At 46.8% G+C, this 18,214-nt stretch overlaps 1 protein-coding gene across 1 annotated transcript in view; it reads right to left on the reverse strand.

The window, feature by feature from the left end:
• Positions 1 to 18,214, reverse strand: part of ltn1 (listerin E3 ubiquitin protein ligase 1) — a 68,249-nt gene that overhangs the window by 21,743 nt on the left and 28,292 nt on the right. Inside the window, 11 exon segments of the mRNA XM_045207961.1 lie at positions 1,322 to 1,559; positions 2,224 to 2,437; positions 5,660 to 5,804; positions 7,090 to 7,225; positions 10,637 to 10,764; positions 12,529 to 12,639; positions 14,657 to 14,813; positions 15,034 to 15,276; positions 15,917 to 15,926; positions 15,994 to 16,144; positions 16,780 to 16,933. Coding sequence (XP_045063896.1) covers positions 1,322 to 1,559; positions 2,224 to 2,437; positions 5,660 to 5,804; positions 7,090 to 7,225; positions 10,637 to 10,764; positions 12,529 to 12,639; positions 14,657 to 14,813; positions 15,034 to 15,276; positions 15,917 to 15,926; positions 15,994 to 16,144; positions 16,780 to 16,933 — 1,687 coding nt within the window.

The raw sequence follows: 18,214 nt of genomic DNA on the forward strand, positions 1-18,214 counted from the left end.
CAGTCCCTACACCCAAACGAGGGCATTGCATTCATCCACCTCTGGCCTGCTGGCTCCCCTTCCTCTGCGGAAGCATAGTTCCCGCTCAGCCCAGTCAAAACTGTTCGCTGCTCTGGCACCCCAATGGTGGAACAAGCTCCCTCACGACGCCAGGACAGCGGAGTCACTCACCACCTTCCGGAGACATTTGAAACCCCACCTCTTTAAGGAATACCTGGGATAGGATAAAGTAATCCTTCTCCCCCCCCACCCCCCCAAATTTTTTTAAAAATAAATAATAATAATAATAATAATAATAATTGTAAAGTGGTTATCCCACTGGCTATAGGGTGAATGCACCAATTTGTAAGTCGCTCTGGATAAGAGCGTCTGCTAAATGACGTAAATGTAAATGTAATGCCAGAGTTATCAACTTGTTTAAACAAAGTTCCCTCTCTTACTTGTCTAGTATGTGGTAGACAGTGAGTTCCCTCTCTTACTTGTCTAGTATGTGGTAGACAGTGAGTTCCCTCTCTTACTTGTCTAGTCTGTGGTAGACAGTGAGTTCCCTCTCTTACTTGTCTAGTATGTGGTAGACAGTGAGTTCCGTCTCTTACTTGTCTAGTATGTGGTAGACAGTGAGTTCCCTCTCTCTAGTATGTGGTAGACAGTGAGTTCTATATCTTACTTGTCTAGTATGTGGTAGACAGTGAGTTCTATATCTTACTTGTCTAGTATGTGGTAGACAGTGAGTTCCCTCTCTTACTTGTCTAGTATGTGGTACAGTGAGTTCCCTCTCTTACTTGTCTAGTATGTGGTAGACAGTGAGTTCTCTCTCTTACTTGTCTAGTATGTGGTAGACAGTGAGTTCCCTCTCTCTAGTATGTGGTAGACAGTGAGTTCCGTCTCTTACTTGTCTAGTCTGTGGTAGACAGTGAGTTCCGTCTCTTACTTGTCTAGTCTGTGGTAGACAGTGAGTTCCGTCTCTTACTTGTCTAGTCTGTGGTAGACAGTGAGTTCCCTCTCTTACTTGTCTAGTCTGTGGTAGACAGTGTGTTCCGTCTCTTACTTGTCTAGTCTGTGGTAGACAGTGAGTTCCCTCTCTTACTTGTCTAGTCTGTGGTAGACAGTGAGTTCTCTCTCTTACTTGTCTAGTCTGTGGTAGACAGTGAGTTCCCTCTCTTACTTGTCTAGTCTGTGGTAGACAGTGAGTTCTCTCTCTTACTTGTCTAGTATGTGGTAGACAGTGAGTTCCCTCTCTTACTTGTCTAGTATGTGGTAGACAGTGAGTTCTCTCTCTTACTTGTCTAGTATGTGGTAGACAGTGAGTTCTCTCTCTTACTTGTCTAGTATGTGGTAGACAGTGAGTTGCAGCGGTCTGGCTTTGAAAAGCAGCAACGGAGTGAGTGTGTTGAGCAGGGTCTGCAGCGCCTCAGGTAGGCTTGTCTTCTGGTCTGCCACGAACCGCGCTGGCAAGGAATTATGGGTAAGCTGCTGCAGCGGGACGTAGGTCAGAGCCACGCCCACAGACCGCAGGACAGCCAATGGGAACAGTGGATCGTCTGGCTCCGTGAAGGCCTCTACAGAAGTGGAGAAAGGACAAAAAGGGTTTAAATGAGACTGAAAATGTCTTGTAAGGATGTAGGTTATTAGTAAAGGACTAGTATGGATGTAGGTTGTTAGTAAAGGACTAGTATGGATGGGATACTGCTTCATAATGACAGTCCAACACCCACAACAATCACAATCACATACACACCCTGACCCCCCCACCACTACACCCTGACCCCCCCACCACACAACAGCACCCTGACCCCACCACACAACAGCACCCTGACCCCCCCACCACACAACAGCACCCTGACCCCCCCACCACACAACAGCACCCTGACCCCCCCAACACCACATACACACACACACTCTGACCCCCACCACCACACCCTGACCCCCCCACCACTACACCCTGACCCCCCCACCACACAACAGCACCCTGACCCCACCACACAACAGCACCCTGACCCCCCCACCACACAACAGCACCCTGACCCCCCCACCACACAACAGCACCCTGACCCCCACCACACAACAGCACCCTGACCCCCCACCACACAACAGCACCCCTGACCCCCCACCACACAACAGCACCCTGACCCCCCCAACACCACATACACACACACACCCTGACCCCCACCACCACACTCTGACCCCCCACCACCACACCCTGACCCCCCCCATCATCCCTACCAGTGATTTTTCCAGGTAGGGGCAGCATCAGGCTGTATATCCCCTCTATGAAGAAGTCGTTCCACTCTGCGGTCAGCTCTGAGGGCAGTAGGTCAGCCACACCAGGCAGGGGCGCTGTGAAGAACTGGTTCAGCTGCACGACCAGCTCACAGATCTCACACACTAACAACTGCACCCAGGGGTTCCACAGACACCCCACGTTATCACTGGAAGTCTGGAGAGACAGAGAGACAGAGAGACAGAGAGACAGACAGACAGACAGACAGACAGACAGACAGACAGAGAGAGAGAGAGAGAGAGAGAGAGAGAGAGAGAGAGAGAGAGAGAGAGAGAGAGAGAGAGAGAGAGAGAGAGAGAGAGAGAGAGAGAGAGAGAGAGAGACACAGAGAGAGAGACACAGAGAGAGAGAGACAGAGAGAGAGAGAGACAGAGAGAGAGAGAGACAGGGAGAGAGAGAGAGACAGGGAGACAGAGAGAGAGAGAGAGAGAGACAGAGACAGAGACAGAGAGAGAGAGAACAGAGAGAGAGAGACAGAGAGAACAGAGAGAGAGAGACAGAGAGACAGAGAGAGAGAGAGAGAGAGACAGAGACAGAGACAGAGAGAGAGAGAACAGAGAGAGAGAGACAGAGAGAGACAGAGAGAGACAGAGAGAGACAGAGAGAGACAGAGAGAGACAGAGACAGAGAGAGACAGAGAGAGAGAGGAGTGAGTTGAGAGGCTGTAAAATGAAACGTGTCTGGAACCTTGGTGTGACGCTGGACAACACCCTGTCGTTCTCTGCAAACATTAAAGCAGTGACTCGCTCCTGCAGGTACATCCATAGAGTAAGACCTTTCATCACACAGGAAGCCTTGTGTTCAACCTTCCCCAGTTCTCCCATGTCACCCCCCGGCTATGCTCAAACCCTACACCCCAACCTGAGCACTCCGTTCTGCCACCTCTGGTCTCTTGGCCCTCCCACCCCAATGGTGGAACCAGCTTCCCCCTGAAGCTAGGACAGCAGAGTCCCTGCCCAACTTCTGAAAACATCTGAAACCTCCTCTTCAAAGAGTATCTTAAATAAGACATCTCAGTAAGTCAAATTATCCTCTTTCCCTACTAGCACTGACTTTGCAGATAACTTTTTTTTATTGAGGAAAAATGTACACTGCTCCAAAAAATTAAGGGAACACTAAAATAACACATCCTAGATCTGAATGAATGAAATAATCTTATTAAATACTTTTTTCTTTACATAGTTGAATGTGCTGAAAACAAAATCACACAAAAATGATCAATGGAAATCAAATGTATCAACCCATGGAGGTCTGGATTTGGAGTCACCCTCAAAATTAAAGTGGAAACCACACTACAGGCTGATCCAACTTTGATGTAATGTCCTTAAAACAAGTCAATGAGGCTCAGTAGTGTGTGTGGCCTCCACGTGCCTGTATGACCTCCCTACAACGCCTGGGCATGCTCCTGATGAGGTGGCGGATGGTCTCCTGAGGGATCTCCTCCCAGACCTGGACTAAAGCATCTGCCAACTCCTGGACAGTCTGTGGTGCAACGTGGCGTTGGTGGATGGAGCGAGACATGATGTCCCAGATGTGCTCAATTGGATTCAGGTCTGGGGAACGGGCGGGCCAGTCCATAGCATCAATGCCTTCCTCTTGCAGGAACTGCTGACACACTCCAGCCACATGAGGTCTAGCATTGTCTTGCATTAGGAGGAACCCAGGGCCAACCGCACGCACCAGCATATGGTCTCACAAGGGGTCAGAGGATCTCATCTCGGTACCTAATGGCAGTCAGGCTACCTCTGGCGAGCACATGGAGGGCTGTGCGGCCCCCCAAAGAAATGCCACCCCACACCATGACTGACCCACCGCCAAACCGGTCATGCTGGAGGATGTTGCAGGCAGCAGAACGTTCTCCAGGGCGTCTCCAGACTCTGTCACGTCTGTCACGTGCTCAGTGTGAACCTGCTTTCATCTGTGAAGAGCACAGGGCGCCAGTGGCGAATTTGCCAATCTTGGTGTTCTCTGGCAAATGCCAAACGTCCTGCACGGTGTTGGGCTGTAAGCACAACCCCCACCTGTGGACGTCGGACCCTCATACCACCCTCATGGAGTCTGTTTCTGACCGTTTGAGCAGACACATGCACATTTGTGGCCTGCTGGAGGTCATTTTGCAGGGCTCTGGCAGTGCTCCTCCTGCTCCTCCTTGCACAAAGCCGGAGGTAGCGGTCCTGCTGCTGGGTTGTTGCCCTCCTACGGCCTCCTCCACGTCTCCTGATGTACTGGCCTGTCTCCTGGTAGCGCCTCCATGCTCTGGACACTACGCTGACAGACACAGCAAACCTTCTTGCCACAGCTCGCATTGATGTGCCATGCTACCACTAGAGTGAAAGCACCGCCAGCATTCAAAAGTGACCAAAACATCAGCCAGGAAGCATAGGAACTGAGAAGTGGTCTGTGGTCACCACCTGCAAAACCAGTCCTTTATTGGGGGTGTCTTGCTAATTGCCTATAATTTCCACCTGTTGTCTATTCCATTTGAACAACAGCATGTGACATTTATTGTCAATCAGTGTTGCTTCCTAAGTGGACAGTTTTATTTCACAGAAGTGTGATTGTTGGCTGTTGGCTGGGCTCCCTGCCTGTGCCATTAAACCCCTACAACTCATCCAGAATGCCGCAGCCCGTCTGGTGTTCAACCTTCCCAAGTTCTCTCACGTCACCCCGCTCCTCCGCACACTCCACTGGCTTAAGGACATTACATCAAAGTTGGATCAGCCTGTAGTGTGGTTTCCACTTTAATTTTGAGGGTGACTCCAAATCCAGACCTCCATGGGTTGATACATTTGATTTCCATTGATCATTTTTGTGTGATTTTGTTTTCAGCACATTCAACTATGTAAAGAAAAAAGTATTTAATAAGATTATTTCATTCATTCAGATCTAGGATGTGTTATTTTAGTGTTCCCTTAATTTTTTGGAGCAGTGTACATTTTTCCTCAATAAAAAAAAGTTATCTGCAAAGTCAGTGCTAGTAGGGAAAGAGGATAAAGTAATCCTTCTACCCCCCCCCCCCCCTAAAAAAATAAAATAAAAAAAATAATTATTGTAAAGTGGTTATCCCACTGGCTATAAGGTGAATGCACCAATTTGTAAGTCGCTCTGGATAAGAGCGTCTGCTAAATGACGTAAATGTGATTGACTTGGAGTTACATTGTGTTGTTTAAGTGTTCCCTTTATTTTTTTGAGCAGTGTAGTTACTTTGACTTTGAAATGTGGTAGTCCCACCTAGCTATTTTAAGATGAATTCACTAACTGTAAGTCGCTCTGGATAAGAGCGTCTGTTAAATGACCAGAATGTGATGAGGATGGGGGATATGTAGGGCCTGGAGTATTTGCTGGTCAATGGTCCCATGGTCTGGGCAGCCATCTTACCTCTAGCCAGGCAAGCATGGAGCAGAGCAGGAAGTCCCACTGGCTACCCCCGAGGATTGTGGGAGAATGAGTCACCAGCCGTGACAGGAAACGTATCATCTCCACGGTGAGAGACAGCTGGGCCGCGGTCGTCTTGGACAGATCACTGGAACACAGAGGGTAAAGGGTTTTAACAGATCACTGGAACACAGAGGGTAAAGGGTTTTAACAGGTCACTGGAACACAGAGGGTAAAGGGTTTTAACAGGTCACTGGAACACAGAGGGTAAAGGGTTTTAACAGGTCACTGGAACACAGAGGGTAAAGGGGTTTTAACAGGTCACTGGAACACAGAGGGTAAAGGGTTTTAACAGGTCACTGGAACACAGAGGGTAAAGGGTTTTAACAGGTCACTGGAACACAGAGGGTAAAGGGTTTTAACAGGTCACTGGAACACAGAGGGTAAAGGGTTTTAACAGGTCACTGGAACACAGAGGGTAAAGGGTTTTAACAGGTCACTGGAACACAGAGGGTAAAGGGTTTTAACAGGTCACTGGAACACAGAGGGTAAAGGGTTTTAACAGGTCACTGGAACACAGAGGGTAAAGGGTTTTAACAGGTCACTGGAACACAGAGGGTAAAGGGGTTTTAACAGGTCACTGGAACACAGAGGGTAAAGGGTTTTAACAGGTCACTGGAACACAGAGGGTAAAGGGTTTTAACAGGTCACTGGAACACAGAGGGTAAAGGGTTTTAACAGGTCACTGGAACACAGAGGGTAAAGGGTTTTAACAGGTCACTGGAACACAGAGGGTAAAGGGTTTTAACAGGTCACTGGAACACAAAGGGTAAAGGGTTTTAACAGGTCACTGGAACACAGAGGGTAAAGGGTTTTAACAGGTCACTGTGAGCTTTCTATCACTAAATGGCTGCTGTGCATCACATCAGAGAAAGAGAGAGAAGAGCACAAAATGACAAAAAAGTATGCAAAAGAAACAGATCCAGCCAGCCAGCCAGATCCAGCCAGCCAGCCAGCCAGCCAGCCAGATCCAGCCAGACAGCCAGCCAGATACAGACATCTAGCCAGATCCAGCTAGACAGACAGACGAGCCAGACAGATGAGCCAGACAGAAAGGAAGACCCATCCAGCCAGCCAGCCAGATCCAGCCAGCCAGCTCCAGACAGCTAGCCAGATCCAGCCAGCTAGACAGACAGATGAGCCAGACAGATAGCCAGACCCATCCAGCCAGCCAGACAGACAGACAAGCCAGACAGAGAGACAGACGAAAAATAGCTATCTAGCTAAATCTGGTGCAGTGGGATGTTGTACATGGTTCCTAACAAATACAAATACAAAAAAACTGACAGACAAAGAGGCAGACAGACAGAGCAAGCCAGACAGATTCAGCTAGCCAGCCAGCCAGGCGGACAGACAGGTCTGCTCCCTCCTACCTGCTGAACAGGAACCAGTCTTCTTTGCTGTTCCTCCATTCCATCATGGTGACCAGTACAGCTAGTAGCACTTCCTCCTGCACTGGTGTAGAGGCCTTGAGACAGCACAGCAGCACCGCCACACACCCACACACACCTAGACGATGACAGAGGAAGGTTACACCCACACACACCTAGAGGATGACAGAGGAAGGTTACACCCACACACACCTAGACGATGACAGAGGAAGGTTACACCCACCCACACCTAGAGGATGACAGAGTAGGGTTACACCCATCCACCTAGAGGATGACAGAGGAGGTTACACCCACACACACCTAGAGGATGACAGAGGAAGGTTACACCCACACACACCTAGAGGATGACAGAGGAAGGTTACACCCACACACACCTAGACGATGACAGAGGAAGGTTACACCCACCCACACCTAGAGGATGACAGAGGAAGGTTACACCCACCCACACCTAGAGGATGACAGAGGAAGGTTACACCCACCCACACCTAGAGGATGACAGAGTAGGGTTACACCCATCCACCTAGAGGATGACAGAGGAGGTTACACCCACACACACCTAGAGGATGACAGAGTAGGGTTACACCCATCCACCTAGAGGATGACAGAGGAGGTTACACCCACACACACCTAGAGGATGACAGAGGAAGGTTACACCCACACACACCTAGAGGATGACAGAGGAAGGTTACACCCACACACACCTAGACGATGACAGAGGAAGGTTACACCCACCCACACCTAGAGGATGACAGAGGAAGGTTACACCCACCCACACCTAGAGGATGACAGAGGAAGGTTACACCCACCCACACCTAGAGGATGACAGAGTAGGGTTACACCCATCCACCTAGAGGATGACAGAGGAGGTTACACCCACACACACCTAGAGGATGACAGAGGAGGGTTACACCCACACACCTAGAGGATGACAGAGGAGGGTTACACCCACACACACCTAGAGGATGACAGAGGAAGGTTACACCCACACACCTAGAGGATGACAGAGGAAGGTTACACCCTTATACTATACTACATTGTGTGCATATGTGTTCTTACTGTGGTCCTCTTGCCAGTTGAGTATGCCAGCAGCAGCCAGTTATATAAGACTCTCTCTCCCCTCTGTGTGTGAGTGTGTGTTTATTTATTTTCTATTTAACCTTTATTTAATTAGGTAAGTCAGTTAAGAACAAATTCTTATTTACAATGACGGCCTACACAGGATAAACCCGGACGACGCTGGGCCAATTGTGCGCCGCCTTACGGGACTCCCAATCACGGGCAAGTTGTGATACAGCCTGGATTCGAACCAGGGGGTCTGTAGTGACGCCTCAAGCACTGAGATGCAGGGCCTTGGACCGCTGAGATGCAGGGCCTTGGACCGCTGAGATGCAGGGCCTTGGACCGCTGAGATGCAGGGCCTTGGACCGCAGAGATGCAGGGCCTTGGACCGCAGAGATGCAGGGCCTTGGACCGCAGAGATGCAGGGCCTTGGACCGCAGAGATGCAGGGCCTTGGACCGCAGAGATGCAGGGCCTTGGACCGCAGAGATGCAGGGCCTTGGACCGCTGAGATGCAGGGCCTTGGACCGCTGAGATGCAGGGCCTTGGACCGCTGAGATGCAGGGCCTTGGACCGCTGAGATGCAGGGCCTTGGACCGCTGAGATGCAGGGCCTTGGACCGCTGAGATGCAGGGCCTTGGACCGCTGAGATGCAGGGCCTTGGACCGCTGAGATGCAGGGCCTTGGACCGCTGAGATGCAGGGCCTTGGACCGCTGAGATGCAGGGCCTTGGACCGCTGAGATGCAGGGCCTTGGACCGCTGAGATGCAGGGCCTTGGACCGCTGAGATGCAGGGCCTTGGACCGCTGAGATGCAGGGCCTTGGACCGCTGAGATGCAGGGCCTTGGACCGCTGAGATGCAGGGCCTTGGACCGCTGAGATGCAGGGCCTTGGACCGCTGAGATGCAGGGCCTTGGACCGCTGAGATGCAGGGCCTTGGACCGCTGAGATGCAGGGCCTTGGACCGCTGAGATGCAGGGCCTTGGACCGCTGAGATGCAGGGCCTTGGACCGCTGAGATGCAGGGCCTTGGACCGCTGAGATGCAGGGCCTTGGACCGCTGAGATGCAGGGCCTTGGACCGCTGAGATGCAGGGCCTTGGACCGCTGAGATGCAGGGCCTTGGACCGCTGAGATGCAGGGCCTTGGACCGCTGAGCCACTCGGGAGTGTGTTTGGTTTTACTATCCTTATGGGGATAGTAATGGGGACATTTCATTAGTCCCCACAAGATAAAAGTCTATTTTAGGCTTGGGGGTTAGGTTTAGGGTTAAGGGTCAAGGTTAGGGGTCAAGGTTAGGGTTACTACAAGCTTCGCTCCGTTGATCTACGTGTGTGCAGTGGGATTTTTGGAGCAGCGGACACCTTTTGATAACATGATATCCTCACCGGTCCCACTCCCATTTACAAGTGGGCAATAGCAACGTTTTAAAATTTTGTGAAAGCAAGGAAGAGTCGCCTTCCCTTGCTAGTAGTGGCTCGCTGGCTTTAGCCTGGCTAAAACATGTCACGCTAGCTAGCCTTTTTAGCTTCCCACATCTCCATGTGAAATAATTAGATTTATAAGAAAAAAAGATATGCCCTGGCAAATATTATTCTCCTTACCGGGGTAACCTAAAACATTATCCCAGTTTGATATCCTGCTTGTGTATTCATTTTTATAATCAGCTAAAAATAGAACATTTTAAAGTGTCAGTCTTATATCTGAGAGACATAAGAAAGATCAGGAAATGATTTGTATATTTATTTTTTATCCATATTTAAATGTTTTGGGGGACACTGAGCTCCAACAGTATTGGGACAGCGACACATGTTTTGTTGTTTTTGGCTCTGTACTCCAGCACTTCGGATTTGAAATGAAACAATCAGCTTTAATTTGGGGGATATTTTCATCCATATCAGGTGAACCGTTTAGAAATTACGGCACTTTTTGTACATAGTCCCCCCCATTTTAGGGTGCCAAAAGTATTGGGACAAATTCGCTTATGTGTATTAAAGTAGTCAAAAGTGTAGTATTTGGTCCCATATTCCTAGCACGCAATGACTACATCAAGCTGGTGACGCTACAAAAATCGTTGGATGCATTTGCTGTTTGTTTCGGTTGTGTTTCAGATTATTTTGTGCCCAATAGAAATGAACGGTAAATAATGTATTGTGTAAAATATAATATGTTTTTAAAACACTTCTACATTAATGTGGACGCTACCATGGTTACGGATAGTCCTTAATGAATCGTGAATAATGATGAGTGAGAAAGTTACAGACGCACAAATATCATACCCCCCCAAGACATGCTAACCTCTCACCATTACAATAACGGGGGAGGTTAGCATTTCTTTTTTGTGGAGTATGACATTTATGCCTCTGTAACCAAAACAAAAAGGTAATGCCTCCCAACAAATGTGTAGTCACACCAGCTTGATGTTATCATATAGATATACTACGTTGAAGGACTGGGGGGGGACGGTTCTTACGGTGGTCCTCTTGCCAGTTGAGTATGCCAGCGGCAGCCAGGGCAATGAGACGTTCCCTCTCCTCTGTGGTCAGATAGGGACACAGCACCTGTAGAGTACTGAGCCTGCTCTCTGACAGGGGGAACAGACTGACACACACAGACAGAGACAGAGAGAGAGAGAGAGAGAGAGAGAGAGAGAGAGAGAGACAGAGACAGACAGAGAGAGACAGAGAGAGACAGAGAGAGAGACAGAGAGAGACAGAGAGAGACAGAGAGAGAGAGAGAGAGAGAGACAGAGAGAGACAGAGAGAGAGAGAGAGAGAGAGAGAGAGAGAGAGAGACAGAGAGAGACAGAGAGACAGAGAGAGAGAGAGAGAGAGAGAGAGAGAGAGAGAGAGAGAGAGAGAGAGACAGAGAGAGACAGAGAGAGACAGAGAGAGACAGAGAGAGAGAGAGAGAGAGAGACAGAGACAGACAGACAGAGACAGAGACAGACAGAGAGAGACAGAGAGAGACAGAGAGAGACAGAGAGAGACAGAGAGAGAGAGAGAGACAGAGACAGAGACAGACAGACAGAGAGAGACAGAGACAGAGAGACACACATTAGAACCATTCAAAAGTGCTCTCTGCAAACCTGACAGTTTCATTGAATGAAAGGAGAACACATGCCTGTTCCAAACCTAGTGTTCCATTACTCGTGTTTCAAAGACAACAACCGACAGCTGGCATATCACATAGTTTAATCAATTATGAAACCTAACATTGAATAAAGTAGACAGATCTCATCTCCCTCATCAGGGTTAAAGTAGTACTGATATCTCACCTGTCAGGGTTAAAGTAGTACTGATATCTCACCTGTCAGGGTTAAAGTAGTACTGATATCTCACCTGTCAGGGTTAAAGTAGTACTGATATCTCACCTGTCAGGGTTAAAGTAGTACTGATATCTCACCTGTCAGGGTTAAAGTAGTACTGATATCTCACCTGTCAGGGTTAAAGTAGTATTGATATCTCACCTGTCAGGGTTAAAGTAGTATTGATATCTCACCTGTCAGGGTTAAAGTAGTACTGATATCTCACCTGTCAGGGTTAAAGTAGTACTGATATCTCACCTGTCAGGGTTAAAGTAGTACTGATATCTCACCTGTCAGGGTTAAAGTAGTACTGATATCTCACCTGTCAGGGTTAAAGTAGTACTGATATCTCACCTGTCAGGGTTAAAGTAGTACTGATATCTCACCTGTCAGGGTTAAAGTAGTATTGATATCTCACCTGTCAGGGTTAAAGTAGTATTGATATCTCACCTGTCAGGGTTAAAGTAGTATTGATATCTCACCTGTCAGGGTTAAAGTAGTATTGATATCTCACCTGTCAGGGTTAAAGTAGTATTGATATCTCACCTGTCAGGGTTAAAGTAGTACTGATATCTCACCTGTCAGGGTTAAAGTAGTATTGATATCTCACCTGTCAGGGTTAAAGTAGTATTGATATCTCACCTGTCAGGGTTAAAGTAGTATTGATATCTCACCTGTCAGGGTTAAAGTAGTACTGATATCTCACCTGTCAGGGTTAAAGTAGTACTGATATCTCACCTGTCAGGGTTAAAGTAGTACTGATATCTCACCTGTCAGGGTTAAAGTAGTATTGATATCTCACCTGTCAGGGTTAAAGTAGTATTGATATCTCACCTGTCAGGGTTAAAGTAGTATTGATATCTCACCTGTCAGGGTTAAAGTAGTATTGATATCTCACCTGTCAGGGTTAAAGTAGTACTGATATCTCACCTGTCAGGGTTAAAATAGTATTGATATCTCACCTGTCAGGGTTAAAGTAGTACTGATATCTCACCTGTCTGGGTTAAAGTAGTACTGATATCTCACCTGTCTGGGTTAAAGTAGTACTGATATCTCACCTGTCTGGGCTGCCACAGAGCGTGTTGATGGTGCCAGCCGTTTCAGCCACGTGGTTGATGTGTATGTAACTCTGCAGAGTCAGAGACCACAGTCCCCCCTCCTGTAGTGATCTGAGGTGAGACCATAGTCCTGTTACTTCAATAGAACATATGTAGTGGTTCTATTACATTCAATGATATTGATCTAATTCTTTTTTTCTGTTTATTTTTTAAACATCTTTCTCTGAAAAATGTTGTCCCCACTTTTGATGTCACTAACCAAAACACACACAAAAAACTGTAGAATTAATGTGCCTTAAACCCCACCCCTACAAAACATCACCAGGTGATGTGATTTTTGGAGAAAATTAGTGCGCAAGTTGGTAAATCTTGTCATGCGTCATGTATTTTTAAGAATATCAAGAAATATGTCAAATATGGTTTTGGGACTAAAATACTGTATATGTTTGCTGGGATGTTTGGACACACCTCCTCATTCAAGGGTTTTTCTTTATTTTCACTATTTTCTACATTGTAGAATAATAGTGTAGACATCAAAACTATGAAATAACACATATGGAATCATATAGTAACCAAACGATCTGCGAGCTGTTGGCTGGAGAGCAAGTGCCGAGACCAGAGAGGGCCCATTCGAATGTGATGGAAACCCATATAGCCTGTATGTTTTATTATTAGGTACACGGGAATTTAACTGCAAAAAAAAAGAAGTTATTTTTATGTGCACTACGTCATCACGCACAACCTTTTTATCCACAACACGTCAATATGATGGAAACAATTCTCTGGTGAGAAAATGTGCATATAATTTTTATAATAATATATAATATAATATGCCATTTAGCAGACGCTTTTATCCAAAGCGACTTACAGTCATGTGTGCATATATTTTTACGTATGGGTGGTCCCGGGGATCGAACCCACTACCCTGGCGTTAACAAGCGCCGTGCTCTACCAGCTGAGCTACAGAGGACCACGGGATTATGCAGGATTTTAGAATATTCACATGAAGATCTGTCATCAACTGGATGGAAACCTAGCTTATGATTGAGACTTGACACCGAAACACTGTTATTTTGTTTCATTGTTATTTATTTTACAATTGTATTATTATTGTTATTTTGTCAAATTAAAGAGATAATTTAGCCCTCTACAGTTGATGTCCGTGCTCCACTGACATTTTATTAGCATCATAAAAAAATTCCCCATCAAAATCCATCTGTTTAAGCTAGTTACATGTTTTGTTTTTTGCATGGGGTTGGAAAGATGAGACTCACGAACACGACGGTGTTCTCCGTTTTGCGTCACGGGACAAGTCTGATGTCGGTACAGCCGATCTGCCAACTTCTGTACGTAGCGTACGAACAGTTTGGGCTACACAACACCCCTCTATGGAAAGATGAGACTCACGAACACGACGGTGTTCTCCGTTTTGCGTCACGGGACAAGTCTGATGTCGGTACAGCCGATCTGCCAACTTCTGTACGTAGCGTACGAACAGTTTGGGCTACACAACACCCCTCTATGGAAAGATGAGACTCACGAACACGACGGTGTTCTCCGTTTTGCGTCACGGGACAAGTCTGATGTCGGTACAGCCGATCTGCCAACTTCTGTACGTAGAGTACGAACAGTTTGGGCTACACAACACCCCTCTATGGAAAGGGGAGACTCGTATGAACAGGTACATGTTGGTTGTTTTGCTCTAGGACGCCCACAAGCCGCACAAGACCCGTCTGAATGTAGCCCGGTACCGGTTTAAAAAGAATTATGGAAGTACATATGGAAGTAGTTTAGTGACACATTTTGTTTGTTAAATATGGGTAAAAAAAAAATATATATATATATATATATATATATATATATATATATATATATATATATACTGATCTGTCTGTTTTTCCATGTATGAATCTGTTGGCCAAATTCAATGTTTCATCAAATATTATTTATTTTATTATTTGTTACATATGATAGCTAAATGGGTCATAAAATTAAAAATCTAATAGGTAAATGATCCTGGGTATGACCATCTTAAAACAATTCCATATGTTAGCTTAGTAGATTAGTTGTCTGTTAGACCCCAGTCCTTCAACATAGTGTATCTATACCATAGGATACGTATGTTTACCTGGTGTAGAGTGTGTCCAGTATATCTGTGGCTGGTCCTTGGTTGTCTGTTCTGTCTGTTAGACCCCAGTCCTTCAACATAGTGTGGTACTCTGCTACTAAAGCAGGACTATAGTCCATCTCCCTGCACCACTGCACCGCATACAGCAGCTCACAAACTGAGGAAGGAAGAAAGAAAGACCAGACCAGACCAGACCAGACCAGACCAGACCAGACCAGACAGACAGACAGAAAAAAAGAAAGAAACGCAGTGAGTGAGAGAGTTGTTTTCTTAATCTTGTCAACAAGTCAACCTTTTCCAGTAGTCTCACTGAACGGTATTGAAATAAAATGAGCTGTTCTAAAATGAATTGAACATAACTGAATTGCAACCCTCACCTGTGTGTTTGAAGTCTTTCATGCAGTCTCCTGCCCCCTCCTGGTCATCTGAACACACTGCTGCCGTGGCACTAGCAGTAGCAGCAGTAGAAGCCATATCTGTGCTACACACCACTCTGGCCAGCAGGGCACACACACCCAGGTGGGCAGGCAGTCTGCTAGAGCCTCTGAGCTTCCAGACCTCCATACTGGGGTAGTCACAGAACACCCTCAGACGTCCAGACAGCAGGGGGACTTCACCCACTGAGGGGGGGAGAGAGAGACAGAGACAGAGAGACAGAGAGACAGAGAGAGAGAGAGCAGAGAGACAGAGAGAGAGAGAGAGAGAGAGAGAGAGAGAGAGAGAGAGAGAGAGAGAGAGAGAGAGAGAGAGAGAGAGAGAGAGAGAGAGAGAGAGAGAGAGAGAGAGAGAGAGAGAGAGAGAGAGAGAGAGAGAGCAGAGAGAGAGAGAGAGAGCGAGCGAGAGAGAGACAGAGAGAGCGAGAGAGAGCGAGAGAGAGAGCGAGAGAGAGAGAGACAGAGAGAGAGAGAGAGAGAGAGAGAGAGAGAGAGAGAGAGAGAGAGAGAGAGAGAGAGAGAGAGACAGAGAGAGAGAGAGAGACAGAGAGAGACAGAGAGAGAGAGAGAGAGAGAGAGAGAGAGACAGAGAGAGAGAGAGACAGAGAGAGACAGAGAGAGACAGAGAGAGACAGAGAGAGAGAGAGAGAGAGAGAGAGAGAGAGAGAGACAGAGAGAGACAGAGAGAGACAGAGAGAGAGAGAGAGAGAGAGAGACAGAGAGAGACAGAGAGAGACAGAGAGAGACAGAGAGAGAGAGGAGGTAACAAGCGTGCAAGGTTTTGTTCCAATCAGTTTGTTCCAATCAGGCGGACAGCAGATTCTACTAATAGTGGTCTAAATTGAAGAACATAATGAATCAGTTGAATTGTGTTAGAGCTAGGAATGTGATTGGCTGGCGTACCTGAGGGGGCAGGGCCTGTCTGATCTTGCTCCACTCTGATTGGCTGGGAGTCAGGAAGGAGAGGAACTGGGAGAGGAGGGTGGAGCCTTGCTGACCAACAGATCTCAGTGTGTCAGCTAGCCGCTGGACCGCTAGAACCAACACCTGCAGACTGATCGAACAACACATAGAACATCAGACCTAGAACCAACACCTGCAGACTGATAGAACAACACATAGAACATCAGACCTAGAACCAACACCTGCAGACTGATAGAACAACACATAGAACATCAGACCTAGAACCAACACCTGCAGACTGATAGAACATCAGACCTAGAACCAACACCTACAGACTGATAGAACAACACATAGAACATCAGACCTAGAACCAACACCTGCAGACTGATAGAACACAGAACATCAGACCTAGAACCAACACCTACAGACTGATAGAACAACACATAGAACATCAGACCTAGAACCAACACCTGCAGACTGATAGAACACAGAACATCAGACCTAGAACCAACACCTACAGACTGATAGAACACAGAACATCAGACCTAGAACCAACACCTACAGACTGATAGAACAACACATAGAACATCAGACCTAGAACCAACACCTGCAGACTGATAGAACACAGAACATCAGACCTAGAACCAACACCTACAGACTGATAGAACACAGAACATCAGACCTAGAACCAACCCCTACAGACTGATAGAACAGAACATCACACCAACACCTAGAATCATATAGAACAACATAAGTTGAACCACATAGATAGAAAACTTTGTTTACCTTTTGACTCCCAGGGAGGAGGTGAGCAGCTGGGTTTTGACCCAGAATGCAGCGCTGTACAGGAAGCTGCCCTCCTTGACCTCTGACCCCGAGTGATGGACCAATGAGAGGACACCGGCATGACACGCCTGACTCAGCTTCTTCAGCAGGGAGTCTGGAGGGGGGGGAGAGAGAGCTGTATGTGTGTGCATGTGAACGTGAACAGTGTGTGTATCTAAGGAGTGTGTGTACCTGAGAGGTGCAGGGCTTCATTTCAGCTAAACTTAGGGTTATGGCAAAGTGAGAGTGGGGGTTACATTTTTATCAAATTGAAGCTCATTTACACAATTCAAAAACTCTAAAATGTCATTTGGAGAACATCAAAAGCAAGCCAAATTGACTCCAGCCATTATCACATTGTTGCTGTAGCTTCATTCACCTGAGTCAATAGGGGACTTAACATTCACATCAGTCAATAGGGGACTTAACATTCTGCAAACACGTCATACAAGAATTAGCTTCTTGCTAATAGCGCCGCACCGGGATTAAAACTGGTTTAGTTTAATGTCAAGTCAAACAGCAGTTACCTAGCCAAAGCCATCTATTACAGCCATCTTTACCTCTGCACTGTTATAAAAAAAAAGGTTGCGCTGTTCCCTGCAGCTGCGTTGATACCAGAGTATGTGAGCGGAGTTGAGCAGTCGGAAATCTTGCTCATCGCTCATGGAGCGCTCCGGCACTCCACTTCCTTTCCAACCGCTCCGCTAGAAACCGCTCCTTGCTCAAAGGTTAAGAAAACTGCCGCTCCAAATCCGCTCCATTCATTAAAATCACAATTTAACCAACACCCACCTATATTTGTGACTACCTGGACCTACCATTTGTTTGTTTTGAAGTATTGAAACCAAACGATACGATTTGAATGAAAAGTATTTGAATAAACAACAGGAAAAGGTGACTGTAAGAAGCGCTCATCATTTCAAACAGGAAATGCTGCTTCAGGCTACAAGTAAAAACTAAAAACTCAGCTTGGAAAATTCCAGAAAATTATGTCATGGCTTTAGAAGCTTCTGATAGGCTAATTGACATAATTTGAGTCAATTGGAGGTGTACCTGTGGATGTATTTCAAGGCCTACCTTCCAACTCTGTCTCCTAGAGATGAACGTACTTTGGTGCGAAAAGTGCAAATCAATCCCAGAACAACAGCAAAGGACCTTGTGAAGATGCTGGAGGAAACAGGTACAAAAGTATCTATATCCACAGTAAAACGAGTCCTATATCGACATAACCTGAAAGGCCGCTCAGCAAGGAAGAAGCCACTGCACCAAAACCGTCATAAAAAAGCCAGACTACGGTTTGCAACTGCACATGGGGACAAAGATCTTACTTTTTGGAGAAATGTCCTCTGGTCTGATGAAACAAAAATAGAACTGTTTGGCCATAATGACCATCATT

This window comes from Coregonus clupeaformis, chromosome 27 (genome assembly GCF_020615455.1).
Source record: "Coregonus clupeaformis isolate EN_2021a chromosome 27, ASM2061545v1, whole genome shotgun sequence".
Classification (NCBI taxonomy): Eukaryota; Metazoa; Chordata; class Actinopteri; order Salmoniformes; family Salmonidae; genus Coregonus; species Coregonus clupeaformis.